The sequence below is a fragment of the Oryza sativa genome, chromosome 1, assembly GCF_034140825.1.
Source record: "Oryza sativa Japonica Group chromosome 1, ASM3414082v1".
NCBI classification, from domain to species: domain Eukaryota; kingdom Viridiplantae; phylum Streptophyta; class Magnoliopsida; order Poales; family Poaceae; genus Oryza; species Oryza sativa.
The window spans coordinates 37,702,505-37,728,174 of NC_089035.1; the positions used below are offsets into that span (position 1 = coordinate 37,702,505).

A 25,670-nucleotide genomic window follows, 5' to 3' on the forward strand; every position below is an offset into this window, starting at 1 on the left:
GCCCCCTCCCCCCTCTCTCCCTTCACCTGGTTTCCATTTTTTTCACCGCATTACTTTTCTATTTTAGTAAATTTATGCATCTAAAGTTTATACACCTTAAGTTTACACATCTAAAGTTTAGAGACCCAAAGTTTATAAGTCAAAAATTTATGTATCCAATTCAAATTTGAATTTGAATTCAAATATTTTTTTTTATATATAGTATTTTTATACATCTAAAGTTTATAGACCTAAAGTTTATAGACCTAAAGTTTATAAGTCAAAAGTTTATATACCCGTTTCAAATTTGAATTTGAATTATATCCAATTCAAATTTTAATTTGAATTCAAATAGTTTCTATATATAGTATTTCTATACATCTAAAGTTTATACACCTAAAGTTTATAGATCCAAAGTTTATAAGTCAAAAGTTTACATACCCGATTCAAATTTGAATTTAAATTCAATTTAAATTTGAATTCAAATTTTATAGACCTAAAGTTTATAAACTTTTTTTATATATATAGTATTTCTATACATCTAAAGTTTATACACCTAAAGTTTATACACCTAAAGTTTATAAGTCAAAAGTTTATATACCCGTTTCAAATTTGAATTTGAATTATATCTGATTCAATTTTGAATTTGAATTCAAATATTTTCTATATATAGTATTTCTATACATCTAAAGTTTATACACCTACAATTTATAGATCCAAAGTTTATAAGTCAAAAGTTTACATACCCGATTCAAATTTTTTATATATAGTATTTCTATACATAAATTTTTCTAACTTTTGTTTTTTTAAAAAAAATTAGTGGTGTACTGTAATAGGAAGAGAAGAAGGGAAGAAGGAAGGGGAGAAGTAGGAGGAGGTACGTATTGCCTATAGGCGGAGGGGTGGTGGCGGATGAGTCGAACATGGAAGGATCCGAGCCGTCTGCCCAATTTAATGGAAGCTTCCAAGCGCAACCGCCGAATCCTCCTCCATCTTCGGCCAGCATAGCTCCTGCCTGGCCACCCCCAGGTTTGCTCTCGCGGCTCTTCCCTCACCGGTGCGCCGCACCGTCCACCGCCCGCCGGAGTCGCCGTCGTCGCCGCCGAGAAGAGGGACGCAGCTGCCGTGCGCGGCCGAGTGGATGTGGTGTGAGGCGGTGAGGTGGAGGGAACACGGGGAGCTGGGCGCACGGCGCTTCGAGACCGCCGCCCGGGCGCGCCGCACCGCCTCGCTCGCGCTCTCCAACCGCAAGGAGTTCACCACCCCGCACAACGGCGCCATCAACTCCCTCCAGGTCCACCCCCTTCTTCCCCCTCACTCCCCTTTTCCTTCTCTCACCTTAGAGGCTTAGATCAATTTGATTTGTACACCCCCGTAGATGGAATCTTGGCGTATTTGATGTGCAATGTGTGAGTCGCTCCCGCTGGTGTTTTGTAATTTCACAATATGGTCAGGTTGATTTGACAGAGCGGCGGTACCTACTCGCTGGCGCATCGGATGGATCAGCCGCTATATTCGATGTGCAGAATGCAACCGAATACGAAGCCGGGTTCATTGCCAAGCACAGGAGCATTCTGCTTGTGGACAAGCAGCATGAAAATGGCCACAAGTTCGTGGTATCGATGGCCGTATGGTATCCTGTGGACACTGGGCTGTTCGTGACAGCTTCTTTTGATCAGTATGTCAAAGTGTGGGATACTAATTCGACTCAAGTATGCATTCATCTGCTTTGTGGATTGCTTATTTTTCTTTTCTCTTGCCTCCTTTGGTGGTGGCAACGGTGTGATCCTGATGTTCTGATTTTTGCCTTGGCTTTCTTTTCCTAGGTCGTAATGGATTTTAAGATGCCTGGAAAAGTGTATAGCGCAGCAATGTCCCCAATTGCAACAACACATATGCTGATCGCTACTGGAAGTGCGGATGTTCAGGTCCATTTATGTGACATTGCTTCTGGAGCCTTTACCCACACGTTGTCCGGTCATCGTGGTTAGTTTCTTACTTCTAGTGCAGTGATGAAAATATGCTTGCTTTGTTTGTATGGTTACCACCTTATCCTTGGTATCTGACATGTCAGATGGTATCATGTCTTTGGAGTGGTCTACTTCAAGTGAGTGGATTTTGATGAGCGGTGGTTGTGATGGAGCAATACGATTTTGGGACATAAGACGAGCTGGATGCTTTCTTGTTCTTGATCAGTCACGGTCTCAACTAGGAAGGCGGCCTCCTTTTCTTGAGGGCACCTCAGATAAGATATGGTCACCATTATCCATCACTTACATTTGTTTTCAGAATATTTGGTTGCAATGCTAAAGCTGGACTTCCACTATTATTTTCTGCAAAAGCTTCAAAAATGTTACAGCTTCAAGTAAAATATTATGGCTGTAATGCTAGATCAATACAGTCAGCCTTCAAGTAAAAGCTGATTTCTGCGGCTATTAATTTATAGGTTTGTCTCACATATTAGTGTCAGTATATAGGTGCTATGGTATGTTTAGTGCTCCAATTCTTACAATATAAGGTCTGCATACATTGTTTCTTGTTGATTGTTGTGTCCTAGAAATGACGCGCAAACTCAGCCTTCCACTCTAGTTGTGCAAATGATCAATGTATTCATTTTTAATTTTGACCAGGATCCTTTGAACTCTTTACAACCTTCATCTTCTTCAAAGATTTACTCTGCACAGCAGAGGACAGGCAAGAGTAAGAAACAGTCACACAAATTGCACAAAAGTCAAATCCCTGGACATGGACATATCCAACAGAGATTGCACCCTGGTTTGTCTTCTAGTCAAAATTGTGCAACGGCACATTATGGTGCTGTTACAGGATTAAGAACAACTACAGATGGGATGTACCTTCTTAGCTCAGGTTGATTGAATTTAATTGCTATTTCTATGAGCATTCGATTGCTATTGCTTGAAAGGAATTATTGTCTATGGCTATCTTCTTGTTATGCCTGTATGCAGTATGCATTAATGATTGTTATCCTCTCTCTTCAGGTTCTGATTCTCGCTTAAGACTTTGGGATATTGATTCAGGCTGCAATACTTTGGTCAATTTTGAAGCTATGCGATTACAGACTAGCAAACCGCTACAATTAGCTGTCACTGAGGATCCATCACTTGTATTCATCCCATGCATGGCAAGCATTAAGGTGTGTTGTCATTTTTTAGCTTCTCAGTTTGGACGCTGAATTTTAGACTTCACCTTGTGTTGCCATATTCATGTAGGCGTACAATTTATGGTCTGGTATGACATTTCAAACATTCCGGGGGCACTATGAACCTGTTAATTGCTGCTACTGTAGTGCACAAGAACAAGTAAGTCTTCCCTGTACTCCTATCCTCTGTTAACCCTGAATGTTCCCGCATCAATACCACTGCTGAGTCTTTTGGAATCCAGGAGCTTTATACTGGCAGCAATGACATGCAAATTCTTGTGTGGTCTCCATCAACTCCAGCGTTTACTGAAATGGTATATTTTCTATTTCTTGTTATCATATATCTTTCTGTAGAATTTTCCTATATCCTATCAAATTCAAATTTCTTAGGAGTAGTCGGGCATATTAGGATATTATCGCATAAGCTTTTTTAGGCATTTGATTGTTAGCACTTCTAAGCCTCTGCAAGAAGATGATGGCAAGAGGCAAACGGATTTTGTAGTCGATGACGATAACTGGAGCGACTGAGAATTATTCATGAGGCAAACGGATTTTGTAGTCGATGAGGATAACTTGAGCGACTAAGAATTATGCATGTATAGTTGTATTATACACTGAACATTGAGCGACTAAGAATTATGCATGTATAGTTGTATTATACACTGAACATTGACATTAGGGATGTTAACAGGCCACGTTTTTTTTTCTTTTTTTCTTTTTTTAAGGGGAGCCACGTTTATTACTACTGTACAGTACTTCATCCTGCAGTTTCACCCGAAATATCACTTTGATAAAGACAGCTAAGTGAAATGTAAATATGCCAGATTCTCTCTCCGATAATGAAAATGCTCCTATGTGTTTACCCAACTGTTATGATATCATGTTAACAAAGATACATCAGATCTCTTTATCTGGTAAGGAGCAAGGACAGAAATGCTCCTATGTCGTAGGGTCGTGCTCCCTACGAGAACTTGAGCACAGCAGCGAAGAAATGCCTCAACACGTTGCTGTTGATTTGTTTAAAAAAGCTTCGACAGCCTAACAACTCAACAATCCTTAAAAAGAGATGAAGCAACAAGGCTGTATGACTTCCAAAACTTAAACAGCGATGCATGAAATTCCACCTAATATCGTGCAGTTTTTCAGCTGCATCAATAATATGTTTAAGGAAATGAATAAGAATAGCTATCAATTATAATTACAATTACAATTACAATTACAACAGATTTAGCGAATCTGGATCGCCAAAGGCACTTATTGCACTTATTTCAGACTAATGTCGAGGAAGAATCGCATGGAGTGACAGTATTTTCTATTTTCAAACCAACCTGCAATGAATTGCTGGTCCCAAAACGCAGAGAACCTCGCAGCTCAGGTAAAGCTTCAGTCCATAAGGCTATACAGCTCTGTCGGGAGTTCCAAAGATAATCAGTTATATTGCAAGCACATTGCAAGAAGTCAATACATACAACCCAAAATGGACACGGTGATCAGAATAACAGTAGAGGAAAGAAACGGATGAAACATACCACAGCATGCAACAGTTTATTGTGTAGATGGACACATGCAGATTTTCCTGATATGCAAGGAGATTCCTCAAGTGTGCTCTTGTTTCTTAGATCCTCTGACACCGGATAATGCCTGCAGCACCTCCATAGCACAACCATTTCTCGCTACCTTTATTCATGTTCCATCTCAACCGATGCAATGCTACAGCTTTAGGAGGAAAGACCTCAAAATTTTCAGGGGATTCACTACCCCTGCTGGTGCTTGTGTCAAAATTCTCTTGCATTGAAGGAGCAGCTAAAACTATGGCACCGGTTTCTTGTCCTTCATCAGGTTCATCTTGTTGACCATCTCTGATGCTCGGATTTATAGCACCATTGTATTCTGTATGGTGGTTAAGCAGGCATGTCAGGTACAAGCAAAATGATACAAGTTGCAGGTGACAGAGATTACCTGAGTTGGTAAGAAGTTTCCCTTCTTCTATAACATGCAATTGAGCTACATCTTTGCAAGTTTTAGTAGCCCGTTTGGTCCCCAGAGGAACATTTGACAAAGGAGAGTTTGGTAATGCGATACCAATTTTAATGGTTGTTCCCTCCTCTGATAATGAACCACAAAGAAAATATGGTACACGGTTCCTCCCAGGTTCCTTTTCCCAGAATCTCGGAGTAAGCTACAGTAAGTTGAATATTTCTTTAGCAATGTTATAGAGAATCACAATAGCATGCATAAATCAATAGTATATGTGCTGTTTAGTTTACCTCAAAGCAAACAGCAGTTCCATCAGCCACACAATAAGCCGCATAGCCTGGATATCAGCAAAACAAAATTACAAATTCATGAATTATCATGAATATTTGACATTTTTACTCTGCTCACATGTGGGGAACTAAATATTGATATAGGCTATAACCAATATTCCGATACTTGACATCTACTATGGTTGGACATGAGGTGAAATGCACCTGTAATTTCTGAGGCATGGACACTCCAGATCAAATATTCAGACAATTGATAGGTAGAAACACCCTGAGTTTTCGTTCCAACAAATGGCCTTCCAGTAAAAGGAACATCATTTGCGATTCTTGACAAGCTAACGAACTTTAATGTGCCATCTTCCAATGATATGACAACACCTCTGAACACAAAGATAAAAATATAACAGTTAACATTACCATTCTAGTAAACAAAAGGGTATGTCTGGCCTATATACACACAATATCACCATGAATGAAACAATGTGGTCTATGTAATCACGTCTACTTTGATCCAGTTATACATCAAGACCATGTCCAGCGAAGGAAGCTTGCATATTTAGAAGGTACGTGGGCAAATACAAACATTTATATTAATAATTATGTAAACAAGTGCAAATAGAGTGTTTGCAAAAAAAAAAGTGCAAGTAGAATTGCTTAAAAAAATTCTGATGATTTAATGGAACAAATTATATAAACAAAGACAATATCCACCTTAGCACACAATAACAGAGAAGTACAGGTCCTATGAACCACGGGCTAAGAACATAAATTACATGACTAAAACAATTGTCAATAGCAAATATGGTTTCTAGTATGTGTTCCAACATTAATGAAAACATACATCTCCATTTAAAATTAGTGCAGTGTTTCAAAGACAAGGAAAACAGCGTAAACACCATGTTAGTGAAGAAAAATCTTGTGTAATGAAGAAAAACAAGTACATTTAGTGCTTAACAAATATTACCTTGCATCCTTCAACCATTGAAGACTTATTACGGCCCTTGGAGCAGTAGTTAACTCCCAAAGATGACGATATGGATCTCTGCAGCAAAGAAATCTTATGAGATGCACTAAAATTCCCAAATTTACAAAACAAAAACAGTAGAAAACAACAGCAAATCCAAGGCGGCTGTGACAGGTAGTGATTTAACCATAACAATCAATATATCTATTAGACAAACATACTGCAGCTTCTAGAACAAGTTTCTTAGCGCCCATTGAAAAATTAAAGAAAAAAACCGTATATCGCACTGGATTCATAAAGAAACTCCTACTGACATCATTGGTCCATGTGATAATAACATATTCTGCATATCGTGCCTATCTTTTGTTTGTTAACTCGGAATTTTTACCATTAGGAAACAAACAGAAACAAATATGAATGGTTCAGAAATTGGTGGGTGCCACGAATTCAGAGAGGAAGGGGGAGAGACTACCCTCAATGTTAAGACCTCTGAGGACCCATACATAATATTAGAAATTCATGCAGGATAGGAGAGTAGTTTGAAAGATGCTTTAAACATTGCTTCAGTTCACAACAAGGCCAACACCTACCTTAAATCCCAGAATTTCAGACCATCCTCTCCAGCAGTGACAAAGGTATTCACGTTTTCCTTACTGACAGAATGACAAGAGTCAAAACTCAAAAATTATCTTTTGGAATAGACCAGAAGTAACAGTACAACTGGCTACCTCACAGATGGTGCCCACGACACGGTTCTGATGGGAGCAGATTCAGCAGTTACACACATAAAAGGTTTTGAACCTGTTTATCAACAGAACGCATGATTTAGTTTTGTTTGCAAACAGAACAGAATAAGAAATGCGAAGATTTGGGAACTCCAGTAACTTGCTTTTAAACCAATAAAGCAGTTCTACAGTCAGACATGTTGTCAGGCAAAGTGTAAATGATAACTGATAAGAGTGACGTCGTTGGCAAAACTATCTAAATACCTTGAAATGACAGGTTTGCAGAGAACTTCCATAAAGCAACCTGGAATATAAAAAAAAGTCAATCACAGAACTTTCAGAACAGCAACTTGAAAGACTCAAAGGTCACAGGATTTATGTTAAGAAAATAATTTTGCTGGGTAAGGAAAAGGTACCGTTCCATCGTGACATCCCGCCAATATCATATCATGAGAGGGTGACCAATCAACTGTCAAGGGAATGCTGTTTACCATTATAAAGAGGCAATGGCTTCAAAATTAAAGTTCATGCTGAGGAATTTAGAAATATATCCAAATCTTCCACCTAGTTTGAGCTACTACTAGCAAAAAAAAAAGTCTACAGGTCCAATACCTTTGTCTGTTCCCGCACTTTACTTTGGCAGAGCTAAACACAGGCTTCAGCTTTAAAAATCGAGGGTCAGTACCCTCCTTTGAAGAAGAGGAATATATTTTCTGAATCATGCTTGGAGATGGAACTTCCCATCTGTGCACAAAAATGAATTACAAGATGATAAGAGGGGGTGATAGATATTTAAATGAGATAAATAAGGATCTACAAGAGCATACACTCACACTTCAAGCGAGCCATTCCCCAAGAGTACTGCAAGAAAACCCAAACATGATTTATGTTCTGACTGATTTGCTGAAGGAGGTTTCCATTTTACGTCCCAAGCAACTTTTCCATTATGAGCTAAACATAAGACAACCCTTGGTAGAGAAATGTCTTTTGGGACACGAGAAAGGGTCTTTTCTGCAGAACAAATCATATTATCATCTTTAGTTGATTCTTTGAATCGAGCCACTTCTGTATCTTTTAGTTCATCAATAACCTGAGCACTGTTTTCGGAAGGAACAGATACAGCCTGATTTGTCTCTGCGTTTTCAAAGTTACAAGCAGGAGTACAACATGAAGTATATGCAGTTGATGCAGAAGATCCGTCCATGTTCTGTGCTTCAACACTAAGCACTACTGAACTTCTTTCATTTGAAACAGATTTCTTTTTATCTTGCACTCTGCCCTTTCCGGGACATGATTCTTTCTTGCAATTTTCAACCAAGGACGCATTGTCGCTTGACTTGGGAATTGTCTGAGTTTTTTGTTCTTCACCCCTGCATGCTTTAGAACAACCGCATTCCGTTGAAATTGGCTGCTTTCTAGGTCTGCCTCTACCCTTCTTGGCACTTGATTCTTCCTTGCATTTTGCAAGACATATGCCCTGTGCTGGTGTTGCAGCATGAGATGTTCCAACACTCAAATGGACACTGTTCTCTATAGCACAGCTTGATGGACCAATATCATTTGCTAAAATGTCACAATTACTCTTGGCCAAGACCACGAGATTATTTGAATTGGTCAGAGTAGAACCTTTCTTTGGGGTCTCAGTACCAGGAACAAATACACAACTGGTTGTACTCGGAAATGGTTTCTTCCTAGGTCGTCCCCTCCGCCTCAGACCAGTTGAGTTACTCTTGTTGCCTGATTCAGGTAAAATATACGTAGGCAACATGGATCCTATGTCAGACTGTCCAGATTGCATGGAATTCTCAATATGAATTACTTCCTTTTCTGGCTGTTCTCTACCCCTCTGACCTGACAATGGAACTGGGGAGGCTGCATCAACTGCAGCATGAGTTATATTAGCACCAGACCCAGTATTTTCAGTGGGACCCAAACCAAAATCAATTGAACCAGGCTGACAGACAGAATCATTTCCTAATTCAGTATCAGTGCCTGGAAGATGCTTGCTGTTGCTTGGAGCAGGATACTTTCGGGGCCTCCCCCTTTTTTTCTTGGGCTCCATGCAGGTTAAAGCTATTGGAGATAGAGCTGTAGACAAGTCTTCTGTTAGTTTAATGCCAGACAAACCTTTTATTTCAACAGGTTTTTTCCTAGGTCGCCCTCTACCTTTTCTTGGAGTTGATTCCACAGGATTAACAGTTGGCATGGGATAAGCTATTGCAATGTCACATGAAACAACTGCTGGACTGACAAGAGGATAAATAAGAGCAAACTCTTGACTTCTGTCGTTTTGGGATGAATCTTCCACTTTGGCAATTGGCAGTGGATATTTTCTTGGTCTGCCCCTTGGTCTTTTGACACTTGGTTCCAAGTGATCATCAGAAGTTGTGATGGTCTTTCTTGGTCTACCCCTTTGTTTTGGTTGATTGGATGGATTATATTTATTGCATGCAACCAATGACTGATGAGGATGACCCTCTTCAGATGGTGCTAGGAGACACCAAACTTGAATTATACCTCTCCCGATTAACGGCATGCCAATTTTATGGTAAGAAGAACCAGGAGGGTGAGCAGCAACAGCAAGATACTGCAATGTATAGGAGACGTGCAAATAAGGTTATCAGCTCTCAATAACTTGTACTCTTAGTCATATACTTTTTTTCAAAAACCAGCAAATACTTGAAGATATAAACCATAAAAAGAACATAATACTAATTTCATAGACACCGCACATTCAATGCAATCATGCAATTAGTCTGCATGCAAAGATGTCCTTGGGAAGAACTCCCTTCGGTCATTTTCTTATACATGCTTTATCTCAGCGCAAGGTTTTATTAAGTAAAAAAGAAGTAAACTGCCATTTTATCGTCCTGCAATGCACAGCACATAGAACTGGAAATGTTGAACCAGATTCACTGCTTTAACAAGAGTTGGAAAAGATGAGAAATTTTACTTTGATTCCTGTGAGCATCTAAAATGGGAAAAACAAATACAGAAAACCAAATATGCCTAATAAAAGTAAACGTGGGGAGTACTGCAAGAGATGTCTTTAAATTCATGTCACCATAAAGTATGTCACTCAGTGAAACATGTTAATTTTCCCATTGACATATGAACTAAAGAGCACTCATCATACTCATAGTCACAGCAAGTAGTGGATATTGGAACAAAAAATATGCTGATGCATAAACAATTTTGAAGCCACAACAAGAGAAAACTTTCAGTATTATCATAGTTATAACCTCACAGTTTATGGGAGAATGAGGCCTGTCACACAACCTAGGGCACCAGTCCAACGCCCAAACATTGCCTCCGGCAAATATAACGAAATCTGAGCTGCAAAAGCTAAAAAATTATTAAACATAATTTAATCAAGATGGCTTCATAGAGTCAAATGGGTATGAAAAGCAAGGAGAAGTGAAAGAATATATACATGGCAGGTAAAAAAGTATTAACAGTGTTTATCACACTGTGAGGCAGGTACTAAATAAAATGAGAAGTGCAAAGGCACAAAAATAGTATTAGATCAGATCTATTTTCATCAATCACAAAAAAAAAAAGCAACCCCCCACAACCCCCAACCCCAAAAAAAGAAAAGGAAGAAGGTTTGGCACGTTTGCCAAACCCAATGTACGATTGTTCTTCTGGACCAAAAGAATGACCCACTACTCCCAAGTTGATGTGGTTAGTAGTTTTGAAGTGTGTGCAGTCAATTTAAGAAACCTTAATAACTAGCATACTCTTAGTAGTTTTGGAGACTGTACTGAAATCTTTAAACAAGTTTGGAGGGCTTTCAAAATAAGATTCAAGTCCCGCATCTCGTGTTTCATAGAAGACCTACTCAAAGAGATCAAAGGAGGTATTCCCTGAAACCTGAAAACTACTAACCAATAGCAGGAATACAATATATGTTGACAATTAGTCTGCTTATTGGTCATGTTACAGCAAATTATCAACTAGTGAATTGCCAAAGGAGCTAAAATAATACATAAGCAGACATCTTGGGTTATTCCTAATATCAACTGAGAAACTTAACATAGCCTATCTCCACTAACAGTATGACCTTTATTGACAAATATGGGGAAAAAACAGACAACAAGATAACTAGATTGACAAGATTCTAAAGTAGTACAGAAAGAACTCCATAAACAATACCTGTCTGTTTTAGCCTTCCCATTGTCTAGGTGTGTGATCTGCAGTGTGATCCGAACTTAATTATGAGAATATGGTCCAAAAGGAACAAAAGATGATATAAGAAATCTCATTCAGCTGAACACAACAAAAAAATAGCCTCAAGAACTTAGCGCAAGGCACCAACAGCAACTGAGTAATAACCTGGGGGACAGATGCAGACGAGAACTGTGGTAAGTTTATCTTGTGTGTGTCAACTCTGGATGGAGCTGATCTGGCGTCACAAGTGAAACTAACATTTTTTGGCTCATAAGAGAAGTGCCTCCATTCTCTGCAAAGATATGAAATAACTAGCAGATTAGGTACTAAATAATATTGATTTTTTTTTTAAAAAAAAAGAAGGCAATCAGATTAGACAAATGAAAAAGCAGCTTGTGAATTCCATTTAATTGATGCTCAGAATGACTGTTAGAACTTTCCACAATCTGTTACTCTTGGTGCTGAAAGGAGTCGTCCTCATGTGCATAAGCGAGCTGAACACGGCGAACCTAAAATCTGACCCAACTATAGACTATACTATGCCAAGGAAAGTGGTCTAACACTATCAGTGGACAAATTCAATCATTGCAGATAGTCTGTTTGGACAAAAGGCTAATGGTTATAATAAATGCAGATAATTTATCTAATGTGAACTGCTAATAGTTGACACTTGACACATTTGGATAAAAACCAATGCATTGCACTTAGGGAGCAAGTATATGTGACAATGTAGAAATTTTAGTCAGTAAAATTTAAAATGGGCATGGAGGAGAACCAACAATGCAGCACGTTGAAACTATGCAGTTCCAATTGATGCAAATCAGCTTACAGTGAGATGGATGATACTAGAAAGCTAAGGTTCTGAGCAGCCTTTGTATGGCTGTACCAGCTGATCAGTCTCAGTTGAGTTTAACATCCTTATATTGGTGGGTGCTAAAACACAGTGAGTGGTGCTTTTTAAAAAAAAAAATCTTTCTGGTGAACACTGGGCACATAAATTTTTTCTTCTACTTTAATTGGTGATTAAATCAAAGAGTACTAACTAGTTATAGCATGCTACTATAGGTTGCTAATAACTAAAGCTGTTACTGAAACTGCCAATCCTGAATACAAAGTAACAGCTAACAAGTAGTCTGCACAAATAAAGGTGGGGCTCACTGACTTAGTGACTTATAGATAAAGGGGATCAAGTTTCGCTACTCCTCTGTGCCTTAAACCATAACATCAAATGGTAAGCTAGAAAGTCACAATGTGCATAAATGATCATCGATCAGAGTCATCAAACAACAAATGAGTACAGATTAAGGAAATATATCTACCAGAACAAAAGTGACTTAAACTTAGTGAATTAGTAATAAAACAAGTAACAGTGCAACTGCATTTTGTTCATGACATGAAAAAAAAAATCCTTGTATCGTTCTAATCAATAGAAAAACAGAATTGTGCATTGAGCTAATATTGTTACCTAAGGACACTGGAAGTAAGAATATGGCCAATTGCAGTGGCAAAAGCCAAATGAATTCTAATAGCCACAACAGGAATAATGAAACGGCACCAAAGCATTCCTGTGACAACTGCTTTTTTTCTGTTTGTGTGGCAGCGATGTCTTAGGATCTAAATTAACAAATTCCAATAAAATTTGCCACCGTGTGTGGCACATAAGGCAATGAATAAACTACAGAGAGCTTACATGCCACATAAATTTTCCCATTGAAAGCTCCGTGAAATTGCATCAATGACTAACAAATTAATGCTTTGCTGATAAACGCTACTATTAAACACAAATTCGTCCACTCCACCCAGCTAAATAGGCCAACAACAGAAAGTTACCAATTTTGCCGCGGTGATTAGGTACCGGATTAGACAGAGCAAGGAGGGAGTTTCTCACCTGAGGAAAGTTATTGAGGAGGCGAGCCGCTCGACTTCGGCGTCAGGGAAGTTCGGCTCGTGCTCCCCGGTTGTGAGCTCCGAGATGGCGTGCACCGCTCTGGAGAAGACCTCCGGTGACTCGTCAAATACGCAGACCTCGACGCCATCCTTAACCTCCTCTCCTTCAGTCTGGGGCGGCGCCCCCGTCGCCTCCGGCGGCGCCGCCATCGCCGGCGAATCGAGCAAAGAGAGAGAGAGAGAGAGCACTATCTAGGGCTTGATGAGCGGTTGAGCCGCGGGAAACGAGAATATAGGAGGGAATCGGCCCAATTATGCCTTGTTTGGGTTTTTGGGTCGAGAAGTGCAAGTTCCGCCAAGGGCTTGAGATCGGCCCAATTAAGCAGAGCACGCCAAATCCGGTGGCGAGCAACGCCGGTGGAGGCCTCCGCCGTGGTCCAGGCTCTCGCGAGCCCCACACGACGGAGGCGCGGAGCAGCAGCCGCCCGCTGCTTGCGTGCGGAGCGGGAGACGACGGCGAGATACGTGTCCGCTTTGTTTCTTCTGTAACGTGCCGCGCGCCGCCGACCCCGCGCCACCGCCCGCGCGCAGCCGCCGCCGCCACCCCGCGCCTCCGCCCGCGCGCCTGCCGCCCGTGGCCCTCGCCGCCGCGCCACCCGTCCGCCGCTGCCGACGCCAACGACGCCGCCGCCGGGCTACCGAGGAAGACGGAGGAGGAGAGAGAACTGGAGGAGATGTGGTATGAAGGGATAGTTCAGTGGCATTGTGGTGAAAATCTCAATCTCTATCTCTATCTCTATCTCTACTATTATAAAAATTAAAGATGTTTCTACGGTCCGTCATCCGTGTTTGATTCGATTATAAAAATTGAAGATGTTTTCGCGGTTTATCATCCGTATTTAAGTCAGTTTTAATTTTATGTTTTGGTTTTAATCTATATCTCTTCTCTATTATATTATAAAAACTCTATCTTTATCTTTATTTTTACCTATATTATATAAGTTTAAGATGTTTTTGCCAGGGATTTTTGTAAGTCGTCCGAGTATAATGCGATGCGCAGTCTGATTCCCTCCCCGTGCGGTTTTTTGCGATTTTTCTAAAAAAGATAAAAGAATCGGACTCTAATCCAACCAAATAAAGTCAGAAGAGAGATCCACAAGAACTCAAATACACCATAAAAAAAATCCACGAGTAGATCAACCGATTGCTCCCAACCCCTTTGCCCAAAACCACAAAATCACTCAGTTGCAATCCCAAATCAAAATCAAGAATCCCCACAAAATCAACATCCCAAATTAAAAAAAAAACTAGCCGCCTCCCACACCCGCTCTCCTCGTCGTCATTCGCCGCCACCGTCGTTGCCGTTGTCCGCATCGCTGCTTTCGGCCGCTACCGGCTCCCGAGCCCACCGCCGCTCCTAGCCGCGTCGCCACACCGGGGATGGGGCCGACACCGTCAGTGCCGTCAGATCCACCGTGGGAGGGAGGCGAGAGGGGTCGGACGGAGCCGCCGCCGCCAGATCCGTCCTCGGCCGCCACCACCGCGGCCGGATCCACCCGCGGTCGCCGTCGCCGGACCCATCGCACGAGAGGCGAGAGAGAGGATGAGGGGAAGGACGGTCAGAGGAAGAGAGAGGGGGAGCGGCGCCGCTGGTGGGTGGAGGGGGAGCGACGCCGCTAGGGAGGGGGAGAGGCGGCGCGCTGAGAGAGAGGGAGGGAGGTGGGTCGCAGTGGGGAAGGAAAGGGGTCAGCGAATGAGGGTTAGGGTTAGCGGTTTTGATGGATTCAGAATCATCCGAGCCATCGATGAAAATGAACGGCTCAGGTTGATCCCGTGTCGGGCCGGCCTCTCTTCCCGGGCCGCAACACTGCTGGGCTGTTGGGCCACTCGCGCGAATGCACTAGCAGACCGGCGGGTCTATACTCTAAAGAGGCCTTTTCTTTCTTTTTTTTAACCTTCATTATTTCTCTAGAAATATATTTTCTTAAAGGCCCATATAATGTAAAACTCAACATAATAATATAATATTTTATATTTGGTATAATTTTAGTTTACCCGTTGCAACGCACGGGTATTTTTTCTAGTACACTAAAAAATTAAATAGTAGTGGGTCTTTTGGGGTGGAGTGGAGCTGTGGAGCAGAAAAACCCAGCTCCACCCCCGTAGTACAATTTTGTGAAGTAGCTATGCCAACTCTGCTCTAAAAATAGAGAATCCAGATTGTTTGGCACAGTTTTGGTTCCACGTAAGTTGGAGTGGGAGCTAGAGATGGCCAAATGGGGCCTTAGATACTCATGGCATGCTTTTCAAACTGCTAAACGGTGCGTTTCGTACGAAAACTTTTATATGAAAGTTGTTTTAAAATATCAGATTAATCCATTTTTCAAGTTTGTAATAACTAAAACCCAATTAGTCACATGTTATTATCACCTCATTTTGCGTAAAATACTTAATCTTCATCTTTATCTTCAGGAGATTCAAACACCACCGTAGCTAGAGTTTAGGAAAGAAACGGAGAAATAGCTCGCTTCGGTCTTGTTCGGTATTGAGAAGGATTGAGCGGGAATAATTCCACACCACAATAGATGTGGAATAAATCCGTTTCAATTCTTCCCTGAGGCTTTGTTCGGTTTGAAGTGGATTAAAGATGATTGAAGGGGATTAAGAGAGAATAATTCCAATAAATTTCCTTTAATCTCTGTCTCAGGATTAACCGAACGGCTCCTTCGGGGGAGGGATTCCGTCGCCGGAGTCGCGGAAGAGGAGCCAACCGGCATCCGTATCCCTGGACCTCGCAGATGGGGTTGTTCAATCGAGTCGGTGGCCCGCCATCCTCGGATATTCTGTCGGTTTCCTATTGAGATCTATACGGGCCTGAAGTTATGGGCTGAAAGCGTAATAATACATTAGGCCCATATAGCTTCTGACTTTCTGCAAGACAATGAACAATCAATCGGCTAGTAAACTTCCTTTAGAGCAAGGATAATAATACAGCCAGCTGCTTACTTGTAGCCTATCTATCAGCTCATTCATATAATGGTTAACTCTTCACTATAAATATATGGTCTACCTGTCTGTCTCACAGATTTTCTTGGTTCTTGTGCCTAAGCCGGCTGTAAACTTACAGTCCGCTTCTCATCTCTCTCCTCTCCTCTCTCATCCACATCAGCATTCAGCCTTCTTATAGCCCTCTATTATATTTGCTCTTATCTTCTTTATTATTATCAGCGCTGTATCATCATTTCGACGGAATCTTAGCCACCATATAGTACTCCGGGTGCCCTTTCGTCAGCATCCAAAGTCGCCATTAGCGATAGTGTAAAGAAAAAGACAGACACTAAGGGCACCCACAATGGTTATCTATATGCTCTCTACAAGAGATCCATGTCAGCATATTTTCCTACTTGGAAGAGATTAAATGGAGAGAGAGAGCAAAGTTATCTACTAACCTAGAGATAGTCTATAGAGAAAAACGAGGCAATGGATTAGAGAGTTATAGATACCCATGTAGACATACTATTGAGGTGGTTTACTATTAATTTAGTCTATTGCTGAGATGTACATGTTTTATAGATAACATCTTACTTTACCATTGCAGTACCAATGTGCTCCCGCTTTTCCGTCACTGCATCACTGCATGCACGCAGAATTCCTCTGGCAAATAGCGAAGCCGGTTTGCTGGAGGATGTGGTCCGCGAGACAGCGGGGTGGTCAAATCTCCTCCTCCCGAAATTAGGTTCCAACGATTAGTTTTTTCTTTTTTTAAACTCATGTACTCCCTCCATACATAAATATTCTTACACCGTTGACTTTTTAAAATATATTTGATCATTCATTTTTTTTAAAAAAATAATTAACTATTAATTCTTTTCATATCATTTGATTCATTGTTAAATTTAATTTTATATATACATATAATTTTACATATTTTTTAAAAAAAATTTAAATAAGATGAACGATAAAACATGTTTAAAAAGTTAACGTCTTCGGAGGGAGTATTTATCTAAGAGAACTAGGGTCAAGTTACACACTTACACGAGTAGCAGGGCGGAATGGCGGATATAGCACGGTTTACTGGGGTACAACCAGTTTTGCAGAAAGGGCCCTCTAGAATGACCAAATTACAAATATGTACAACATTTTGTAGAAAAAGACCTACGCATAAGTAGAAAAAACAACAGGTCCTTCTCGTCGATCTGCTGTCGACGCCAACCGCCAACGACGGTAGCTTGGAGCTCAGCTTCGGTGGTGCTTGTAGAAAGGTGAGCTGCATGATGTAGATCCCACACACAAACCTTGGAGGGGCCTCCCAAAGATGAAGGTTGAAGCGTCGGACCGAAAAGAGAAAAACTTGGCATCTCCACAGAAGATTTCCACTTGAGTTCTTGAAAGAAATCAACATAACAATAGGCACAACGAAAAACAGCTATATCCAAAACACCAGCAAAGATAACAATAAAAGCACAGTGGGAGCCAAGATACATATCCAAATGGGCCTCCTTGAATGGGAGGTTGAGGGCCTCTCGGCAAACTTGTGGATTCCATCAACCATCTCTTTATGAACTCTTGTCGGAATTTGGGGAAGAGGCTGCTTGGCTTGGATAGTGCTTGGCAGAGATGAAATTGTAGGCCGGTGTAACCTTCTTTTGTGCAAAACCGATGACACCCACGACGGCTAGGGGAAGAACCCAGGTGCCTCAGCTCACCGACGACAAGGACCAAGACAACAGGACGAGAGTAGCCAGCGCCGGTGACGGCGACAGCGACCACCTTGAGGAGAGGGAGCTTCGAGAGAGAGCAATAGCTGAGTTCCAACGTTTAGTTGAATACACTTTCCGCTTGACGCACACACCTGAAGCCTTTGTTCCGGTGGGCTGGACTGCTGGACTAGATCGGCCAGAATCTACGCCGCGCCTAGTGCCCGGTGATCCGATCGGGACCGATGCTCCGGTACGCACTAGCCCCTCGTGCAGGAAAAAGAAAAGCTGCCGGCTTCGGTCAGATGGAGATGGTTGGGCTCTATGATTGCCTTTGCACGGGAAGCGAATGATACGGCAGGAGAGGCATAATAAGCATGAGTTGTCGAAGCAATAACGGTGAAACCCAACGACGAGTTGTCGCGCTAGTGTGTGGTACACTGGTACGGTATAGTGTAGTACGGACGCGACACCGATCGTTAACGAGCAACACGCACGGGATGTGACTGTCTGTGAGTCTGTCGGAGTTTCAGTGCAGAGCTTGGACAGGAAACCCAACACAGGAGCAGTATTTCCGGGTCTTCATAGTTCACATACACACGAGAGCAACGAGCCAATTTGTCATGAATTCAGTTCTTTTACACAGCTCACTGCCGCTCGATCAAAACCTCAAAGGTGAAAATGGAACGACGTCGTCATCACACAAGTCGCCATCGCCACTCGACACGGTCAAAATATTCAAACAGTATACGGCAGAGCAGCATTATTCAACCATTCTTATCCTAGATTGTTGGCTCTTGGCTGTCCTCGGCACACCTGAAAACTACTGCTATAGATTTTAAGGAGCAGTGGGTAAAAATTCAGCTGGTGATAAAACTTTTAGTTCATTTTCTAAATTCTATCACTACATCTTTCTAAAATCTGGATGAAAAACTAGATTGTTTGAAAAAACTTTTAATTATGAGGAAACTGCAGCTTTAACCTGAATCCTGAATCCTGGCACACGCATTGTCATTTTCAGCCGATGAAAAATCTACAGACGGGACCAAACGAAATGGATGCCGGCAAAAACCATTTACTGCTACCAGTTTACAGTGGAAATGTCTGACAAGAAATTGTTTCTGCTGGACACACTGAAGATTGACCTGGTCCATCTTATGAGCTTTGATGCGGGAGGACAGGGTCAAACGCAACCATCCAACAAACTCGTGTAAAACCAATGCAAGGTGTGATGGCGCACTCCATCTCTCTAGATTCGTGGTGCATGGGTTTCGAGATTGGAAAGAGTACGAATTACCCGATGCATGCGTGACAATCCAGTCAGTATTTTCTCGTTTTTTAATGGTGGGGCCCACCTATCATATATATACCCTCTCATCTCCTTCTCCTCTTCCCCTCTTTCACTCTCTCTCTCTCTCCCTCTCTCGGCGAGCAGGGCAGCTCACGGCGACGGGTGGTCAGCGCGCGGCGGCGGAGCCGGACCTGGCAGCTACAGCCCACGACCTGGGATGCGGAGGCGGCGGCAGCGTGGGACACAGAGAACACGCGCAGAAGCAACGTCCTCTCCTCCGGCGACGGCGCTAGCTCGTCTTCTCCGGACGACGACTCCGGTATGAGCAAATCCAGCGTCGGCGTACGTCCAACCACGCCACAAGCCAGCCGTCGTGTCTGCGAGACGGCCGGGTCGAAGGCGATGAACGCGCCGTCGTGTCTGCGGGGCCACGGGGTCGCCGGCTGCGTCAAGGAGGCCCACCGCCTTGTCGTTGGGTTGCACACGTACGCCCCGATGGTGTCGCTGTCCCGGTCGACCTGGAAGCAGAGCAGGAGGCCTCAAGGCCGGCACCGCCTGCGCCGTCCGCATCGGCGACGGCGATGTGATGCGGAGGAATCACATTTTAGATAGTGATATGATGGTGTTGAACATGCGCGCACGCACACACTTGTCCTTGGAAGGCATTGGGAATTCTGGTTGAAGTTACAGATCGAGACGAACACCGCATGGCTTGGAGAATGTGTTCATATGGACCAGAACAAGTAAACGTTCATGCTCATTTTCCTTGGTGGTCAAGTTGCAATTCCAGCCGAAGCAAATGGGGATTAACACACGATTTGATCGATAAAGCACACCCAACGTTTCGTCAATCACAGCAGTTGCGGAGGCGGCGGCGGCGGCACTGGATGCGGAGGCGGCGGCGGCGGCGTGGACCGGTTCACCCTCCCAGCCACCTAGCTACGGCAGCTGCTACTCGGACCTGGATACCCGACCGGCAGGCGCGCTGCTCCGCCGACGCCCTGGACACCGGCGCGACGAGAAACGACTCCATCGCTGTGCGCGGGTTGTACGGCGTCTCGGCGTCGGCGATGTTGGTGGCGAGCACCACCTTGCGCGCGCCCGCCGGCGCTGGCTCGAAGATCTTGGCCTGCAGCTCGGCGGGGAGGTTGGCGTAGATGGGGCAGATCACTAGCTCCGCCACCTTGCCGCTGGCTCTGTCCCACGCTGCCGACGCCTCAGCATCCCAGGTGGTGGGCTGTAGCTATCCAGGTCGGGCTCCGCTGCCGCGCGCCGCCGACTGCCCGCCTCCGCGCGCGCTGACCACCCGCCGTCGCGAGCTGCCCCTGCTTGCAGAGAGAGAGAGAGAGTAAAAGAGGGGTTGTGGAGAAGGAGATGAGAGGGTATATATGACAGGTGGGCCCCACCATTTAAAAAAAAAGAGAAAATACTGACTGGATTGCCACGCATGCGCCACGTAGGACAAAACCGCTCTGGTTTGGGTCGAAGGGGGTAAATCGTCCGGTATTGAAAGTTCAGGGTGAAAAATGTCTGGTTTTCGGGTTCAGGGGATAATTCGGTCAACCACAATAATTCAGGGGGGTAATTCATACTTTTTCCTTCGAGATTCTCTTCTCAAACTTTTACTTATCACATTTGTCTTAAAACATAACAACTTTTTACTTATATGTAACTTGAGAGGGAGGTAACAATTTTGACGGGATCGATCGACAGTCGAGCTGACCATACAGCCGATGAACGGAATCAAGCGTGGAGTTGGAGTCTTATTGGCACTTGGCATCCTAACCTTTTGGCATGTGGAAATCTCAGGTCTGCCTTCTTCGGAAGCGCCATGGAATTTGCCTAGCTTAGTTCCTGTAGATCAAGAAGGATAATAAGTAAAGGGAGAGAGTCCCCACCTTACCTATCTTTTACTGCCATTGCGTCCTTGGCTGCTCTGGATGCAAAAGAAAACGTGCACCCGGGCTTCTTGCAGCTGCTGGTACTGCGTACTAGTTTAATGGCACTTGGTTGGCGAGAGGCCCAGACGAAGTTGGGACGGACGGCAGGACCACGAGGAGGATCTAACACGAGCAGCCAGCGGCCGCCCCACGAGCACATGTGCGCCGCGTTGGTTCTTCTCCCCCCGAGACCCACCCCGACCACCAAGAATTAGCATCTGTTTATGTCGCCGTACTCGAACATATGCGTGCAACGCTCTGCGCCTCTGCTCCAAAAGCCTGCTCGTCGCATACTATACTCACTAGCTACCACGCCTAGATTCTGTGCCACGGCCACGCCTCGCATTTCAATTTACCACTATAATAATCGCTAAATTGATCTCTTTCCACGCAGAGGAAATCATATTAGATTTGCGCCGCGCGCTTAGCTATAGCTAGCAAACGACTTCGAGTCTACTCTACTGTCTACGACAGTGTTGCCGTTCGCTGATTCCTCTTCTCCAGTTCCATTTTTGTCCCGTATATGTTCTTCTTTGAATGAACCGATCGAACGGCGCCGGGGATTGATTTGATCGCAGACGAGTCGGGCTACGCGCGATTTGGTCTGATAGGTTCGCAATCGATCGATTCCCAGAATCTACCGCTCCATCTCGAGTGGTGGAGGCAACTGACTAGTCGTCCAGCATCAAGTTTGGTGCTGCCAAGTGCCAACGCACTCAGCCACTCACGAGTGGTCACGGAGTCATCGATCATAATCGACATGATGCATGTAACCTAATTAATATTCCAGTTCGAAAAGAAGCACAGAAGAACAAATCGTGATGACACGAACCAGTTTGTTTGCTCTACCTATTAAATTGGCGGGTTGTGCCCGCTCGCACGTGCTCGCCGCCGGCGCACTCTCACCGGCAAGCCGCCTGCGAACGTGGCGGTCAGGCCCGGCGCGAACTTGGGCCGCCGCGAGCTCCGCGCGATCGCCTCGATGTCGAAGCTCCGGACGACGGCGACGATGACGGCTTTCATCTCCATGAGGGCTAGCTCCTTGCCGATGCAGACGCGAACGCCCGCCTGGAACACCGGGTAACGGTACGGGCTCTCCGGGACGAACCGGCCGTCCCGGAGCCATCGCTCCGGCCGGAACTCGGCGCAGTCGGGGCCCCATACGGACTCCATCCGGCCCATGGCGTAGGCGTGGTAGGTCACCCGGGTGCCCTTCGCGACGACCGTGCCGTCCGGCAGCGTATCGTCGCCGGCGGCAAACTTGGAATCGAACTGCACTGGCGGGAACAGGCGCATGCTCTCGTACATCGCGGCGTGCACATAGTGCATGTCCTTGAGCTTGTCGAATGTGGCGGCCATGGTTCGGTTGCCGTCGCCCGTGACGCGGGCGACCTCGTCTCGGATGGCGGTGGCGACCTCTGGGTGATCGGAGAGGAGCAGAAAGAAGGCGGTGAGCGCCGAGGCGATGGTGTCGCGGCCGGCGAGCATGAAGCTGACGACGATGTCGCGGAGGTACTTGTCGTCGTCGATGGAGCCCATGAAGCGTGAAAGGAGGTCGCTGCCGGTGGCAGCGCCGCCAAGCTTCCGCCGTTGTCGGATGACCTCCGCCGCGAGCGCGTCGACCAAACGGACCGCGTCCCGGAGCTTCCTTTCGTCCCCGACGTTCAAGAACCGCTTCAGCCTCCAGATTATCTGCATGGGCACCGTCGCCCGCCGCGCGGAGAGTGTCGACGCCGTGTCGAACGCTTCCACGAGCGTCGATACAGGCATCGACAGCTCGAGGCAGCCAGGGTCGAGGCCAAACGAGATCTTGCATATGCTGTCGAAGGCGAAGCGGCGGAACATGTCTTGCAGGTCGAGCACCTTGCCGTTGCCCTCACGTGAAGCAGAGTGGAGCAGAGGGATGAGGCGGCACCTCAGCTCGGAGGCCACGACACGCGCCGCGAAGGCGCGGAGCGCCGGAGAGGCGAGCTCGGCAGCGGCGAGCTTGCGCTGGAAGAGCCACGCGTCACCGTCGACGTTAAATATCCCGCGGCCGAGGAAGTCGGCGAGGATGGCGGAGAAGGGAGCGCCCTTGGGATAGTTGTCGAAGCGGGCGCGGAGCACGTGGTCGACGGTGACCGGGTTGGCGGTGAGCACGTTGCGGAGGACGTGCACGTGCACGGTCTGCGCCGGCGAGGTGCGCAGCAGGTGGGCGTACCAGTCGCAGAGGTTGTCGAACTCTCCCGCCCACGACGCCGTCAGGAAGGCCTCGCACACGGTGCAGTCGCACCACCACGGCGGGCGCAGGCGCACCACGGCAAGGAGCGCGGCGAGGGCCACCGTGCACGCCGAGAACACGAAGAAGGCGGTGGCCACGTGCGGCTGCAGCGACCCAGCCAGGGCCTCCACCGCCCCATGCAACGCCTCTGCCTCGACGACACCCATGGAGACGAGCTGCGGCGCCTGCGACTGCGTGCGTGCGTGTGTGCGTGGTGCGCGCGGGCTTTCATAGGCGGGGGCGCGTGCGTTTGCTTGTGACGATCGTGGCGTCCCGGGAGGGGGCCGTTTTATACCAGCGGGACGTCTCGTCGCCCGTGATAAGGGGTGGGTTGGGTATATATGAGTGAGAGATTGAGAGGTCGCGTGTCACGTCCGTGTGCGCGCGCAAGGACGTTTTGACCGCTCAATTGTTCCGGTAGGCCCCCATTCAGCACGTTGTTATTCCCCTCCTCCCATGTTTGATTCCCGCCATCCCGTGTGGGGGTGTTTCAGTTGGCGAGGCGGAGCATGTGCTTGATAATTTCATCTGCATGATTCCGTCGCTGCAGTGGACACATGCATCGCCCCTGCGCCGGTGGGTTTTTACCCCCGAGCCCCATTAGGATGTTCTCTTTTGGTAATAAAAAAATAAGTAAATTTCATAAAACTATTGGTATTTTGATTAAATTATCACAAAAATACAAATTTAAAATGTGTATCATAAAAGTACGGATTTAACACCATATTTATCACAAAATTACATATTTAAGGTTAAATATCACAAAACTATATATTTAATATTGAAGTTATCACAAAATTATGCTGGAGCTATAAACATTATTGTTGTGTGACTAAATTGGTTCTAAACTTGTAGTTGTGTTACTAAACAAGTAGTTTTGTGACACTTCATCTTAAATGTGTAGTTTTGTGATACATCAAGTTAATCTGTAGTTATGTGATAATTTGATCAAAGTATATGTACTTTGAAATTTACTCTAAAAGACAATATAAGACAATATAAACCATTAATCTCATTGGATCGAAGAGTATAGATCTATTTATACTATTATTCTAGTTAGCCGTACTACAAACGTAGAGGGTATTATTGTAAAAAATAGGTCTAGATAGATATAATAATTATTTAATTGTGACAATATTTTTATTCCTTTTTGCCTTTTTTATAGAGACAACAGAATGAATGGCCATATATCGATCTAGAAAAAAATTATAAATAACAAAGTTATCCCTAATCCATGGATTAGTAAATTACCGATTTACCTTTAATAGCAAACGATTTATATTATTTTTAGTGATAGTAGAGAGCTCCAAAGCATCACTCGGCAGAGAACACAACTGAACGGAAGAGAGAGAATTGAAACCACGTACTCCCTCCGTTTTCTAATATAAGGGATTTTTACATTTTACTTGTACTGTTTAACCACTCGTCTTATTAAAAAATTAGAATTATTATTTATTGAGTAAATTGCACATTGGTCTAGGTATTTTTACCTAAGTTTCAACATGGACCATCCTAAAGACAAAGTTTTCACTTTGGGCTAGTTTCTTTTACCAAAAGCTTTCACTTTGGACTAGATGCTCTCACATGTCAGTAGATCAGGAGATAAGGGAGGACGCCGGCAAGCTTGTGATGGAGATGATTGGATTGTGGACGTCGGCAAGCTTGTAATAGAGATTATTGCAATGTGGCAACACCTAGATATGCGAAGGAAGTTCTGCACGCATGAAACGATAGCACACATCTCCTTCTTTCGTCATGTCATGAGTGGGCTTAGCCATCTCTACCTAAACCGTGCCACACCGCGCATCAAAAAGTTGTTTGAATTGAGTGCCATCACAATCCAATCATAATATCTACGGCGAGGTCAGTCACACATGCCCAGGTTGTAAACATACCCTACCCCAAAGTGCAACTCTTGGCAATTGGCAAAGAAACATGGTGTAAAGTGAAAATCTTGACTTAGCCCTAGCCCAATATGAAACACTGGTAAAAAAAATATAGCCCATGATGAAATTTACTCATATTTATTTTATTTGTGACTTACTTTATTATCTAAAGTATTTTAAGAATAACTTCTTGTTTTTTATATTTATATAATTTTTTTAATAAGATAAGTGGTTAAACAGTGGAAGCAAATTATCAAAATCACTTATGGGACGGAGGGAGTACCTTCCTGCTTTGGCCAGTGGCCAGTGCACGTAGCCTTCAGTGTCCTCGTCCCTATGTGACGATCTACGATTCCAGGGGAGATAAATAGCCTCGCTCTCTGGTCGAGGTAGTACCAGTTCAAATGAACCAAAAGGATCGGATCAGCACGTGTGGTACAGTGCACC

At 44.4% G+C, this 25,670-nt stretch overlaps 3 protein-coding genes across 9 annotated transcripts; 1 reads left to right on the top strand and 2 right to left on the bottom strand.

The window, feature by feature from the left end:
• Positions 1–970: 970 nt before the first annotated feature.
• LOC4324761 (WD repeat-containing protein ATCSA-1) lies at positions 971–3,834 on the top strand. 2 transcript variants are annotated; one of them, XM_015756294.3, is made up of 9 exons: positions 971–1,273; positions 1,434–1,691; positions 1,806–1,965; positions 2,054–2,234; position 2,444; positions 2,556–2,847; positions 2,979–3,133; positions 3,210–3,299; positions 3,382–3,834. In XM_015756294.3, the coding sequence occupies exons 1-9, from the start codon at positions 1,121–1,123 to the stop codon at positions 3,571–3,573; spliced, it is 1,482 nt and encodes a 493-aa protein (XP_015611780.1). In that variant the 5' UTR covers positions 971–1,120; the 3' UTR covers positions 3,574–3,834. The 2 variants fall into 2 exon arrangements, with proteins under 2 accessions (XP_015611780.1, XP_015611788.1); XM_015756302.3 differs by lacking the exon at position 2,444 and having other exon boundaries at positions 2,054–2,256; positions 2,622–2,847.
• Positions 3,835–4,206: 372 nt separating this feature from the next.
• Positions 4,207–13,928, bottom strand: LOC4324762 (uncharacterized). Of its 5 annotated transcripts, none has more exons than XM_015756230.3 (16): positions 13,151–13,928; positions 11,428–11,554; positions 11,248–11,285; positions 10,335–10,423; positions 7,926–9,679; positions 7,705–7,836; positions 7,509–7,575; positions 7,357–7,396; positions 7,096–7,168; positions 6,958–7,020; positions 6,368–6,445; positions 5,611–5,783; positions 5,407–5,453; positions 5,099–5,318; positions 4,669–5,029; positions 4,207–4,545 (listed from the first exon to the last, which is right to left on the bottom strand). In XM_015756230.3, exons 3-15 carry the CDS (start codon positions 11,267–11,269, stop codon positions 4,755–4,757), a joined length of 3,033 nt encoding a protein of 1,010 aa, XP_015611716.1. In that variant the 5' UTR covers positions 11,270–11,285; positions 11,428–11,554; positions 13,151–13,928; the 3' UTR covers positions 4,207–4,545; positions 4,669–4,754. The 5 variants fall into 5 exon arrangements, with proteins under 5 accessions (XP_015611716.1, XP_015611708.1, XP_066162057.1 ...); XM_015756222.3 differs by having other exon boundaries at positions 10,335–10,428; XM_066305960.1 differs by having other exon boundaries at positions 10,340–10,437.
• Positions 13,929–19,867: 5,939 nt separating this feature from the next.
• LOC9271540 (cytochrome P450 94C1) lies at positions 19,868–23,780 on the bottom strand. 2 transcript variants are annotated; one of them, XM_015768296.3, is made up of 2 exons: positions 21,927–23,780; positions 19,868–20,462 (listed from the first exon to the last, which is right to left on the bottom strand). In XM_015768296.3, exon 1 carries the CDS (start codon positions 23,502–23,504, stop codon positions 21,930–21,932), a length of 1,575 nt encoding a protein of 524 aa, XP_015623782.1. In that variant the 5' UTR covers positions 23,505–23,780; the 3' UTR covers positions 19,868–20,462; positions 21,927–21,929. The 2 variants fall into 2 exon arrangements, with proteins under 2 accessions (XP_015623782.1, XP_066162058.1); XM_066305961.1 differs by lacking the exon at positions 19,868–20,462 and adding an exon at positions 20,730–20,991.
• Between the last annotated feature and the right edge of the window lie 1,890 nt (positions 23,781–25,670).

Coding starts and splice junctions, on each gene's coding strand:
- LOC4324761 (XM_015756294.3), top strand. CDS start 1,121: ATGTGGTGTGAGGCGGTGAGGTGGAGGGAACACGGGGAGCTGGGCGCA. Junction 1,274..1,433: donor GCGCCATCAACTCCCTCCAG/GTCCACCCCCTT, acceptor CAATATGGTCAG/GTTGATTTGACAGAGCGGCG. Junction 2,848..2,978: donor GATGTACCTTCTTAGCTCAG/GTTGATTGAATT, acceptor CTCTCTCTTCAG/GTTCTGATTCTCGCTTAAGA.
- LOC4324762 (XM_015756214.3), bottom strand. CDS start 13,359: ATGGCGGCGCCGCCGGAGGCGACGGGGGCGCCGCCCCAGACTGAAGGA. Junction 11,286..11,427: donor CGTCTGCATCTGTCCCCCAG/GTTATTACTCAG, acceptor ATCACACTGCAG/ATCACACACCTAGACAATGG. Junction 5,784..6,367: donor CAATGGTTGAAGGATGCAAG/GTAATATTTGTT, acceptor CTTTGTGTTCAG/AGGTGTTGTCATATCATTGG.
- LOC9271540 (XM_015768296.3), bottom strand. CDS start 23,504: ATGGGTGTCGTCGAGGCAGAGGCGTTGCATGGGGCGGTGGAGGCCCTG.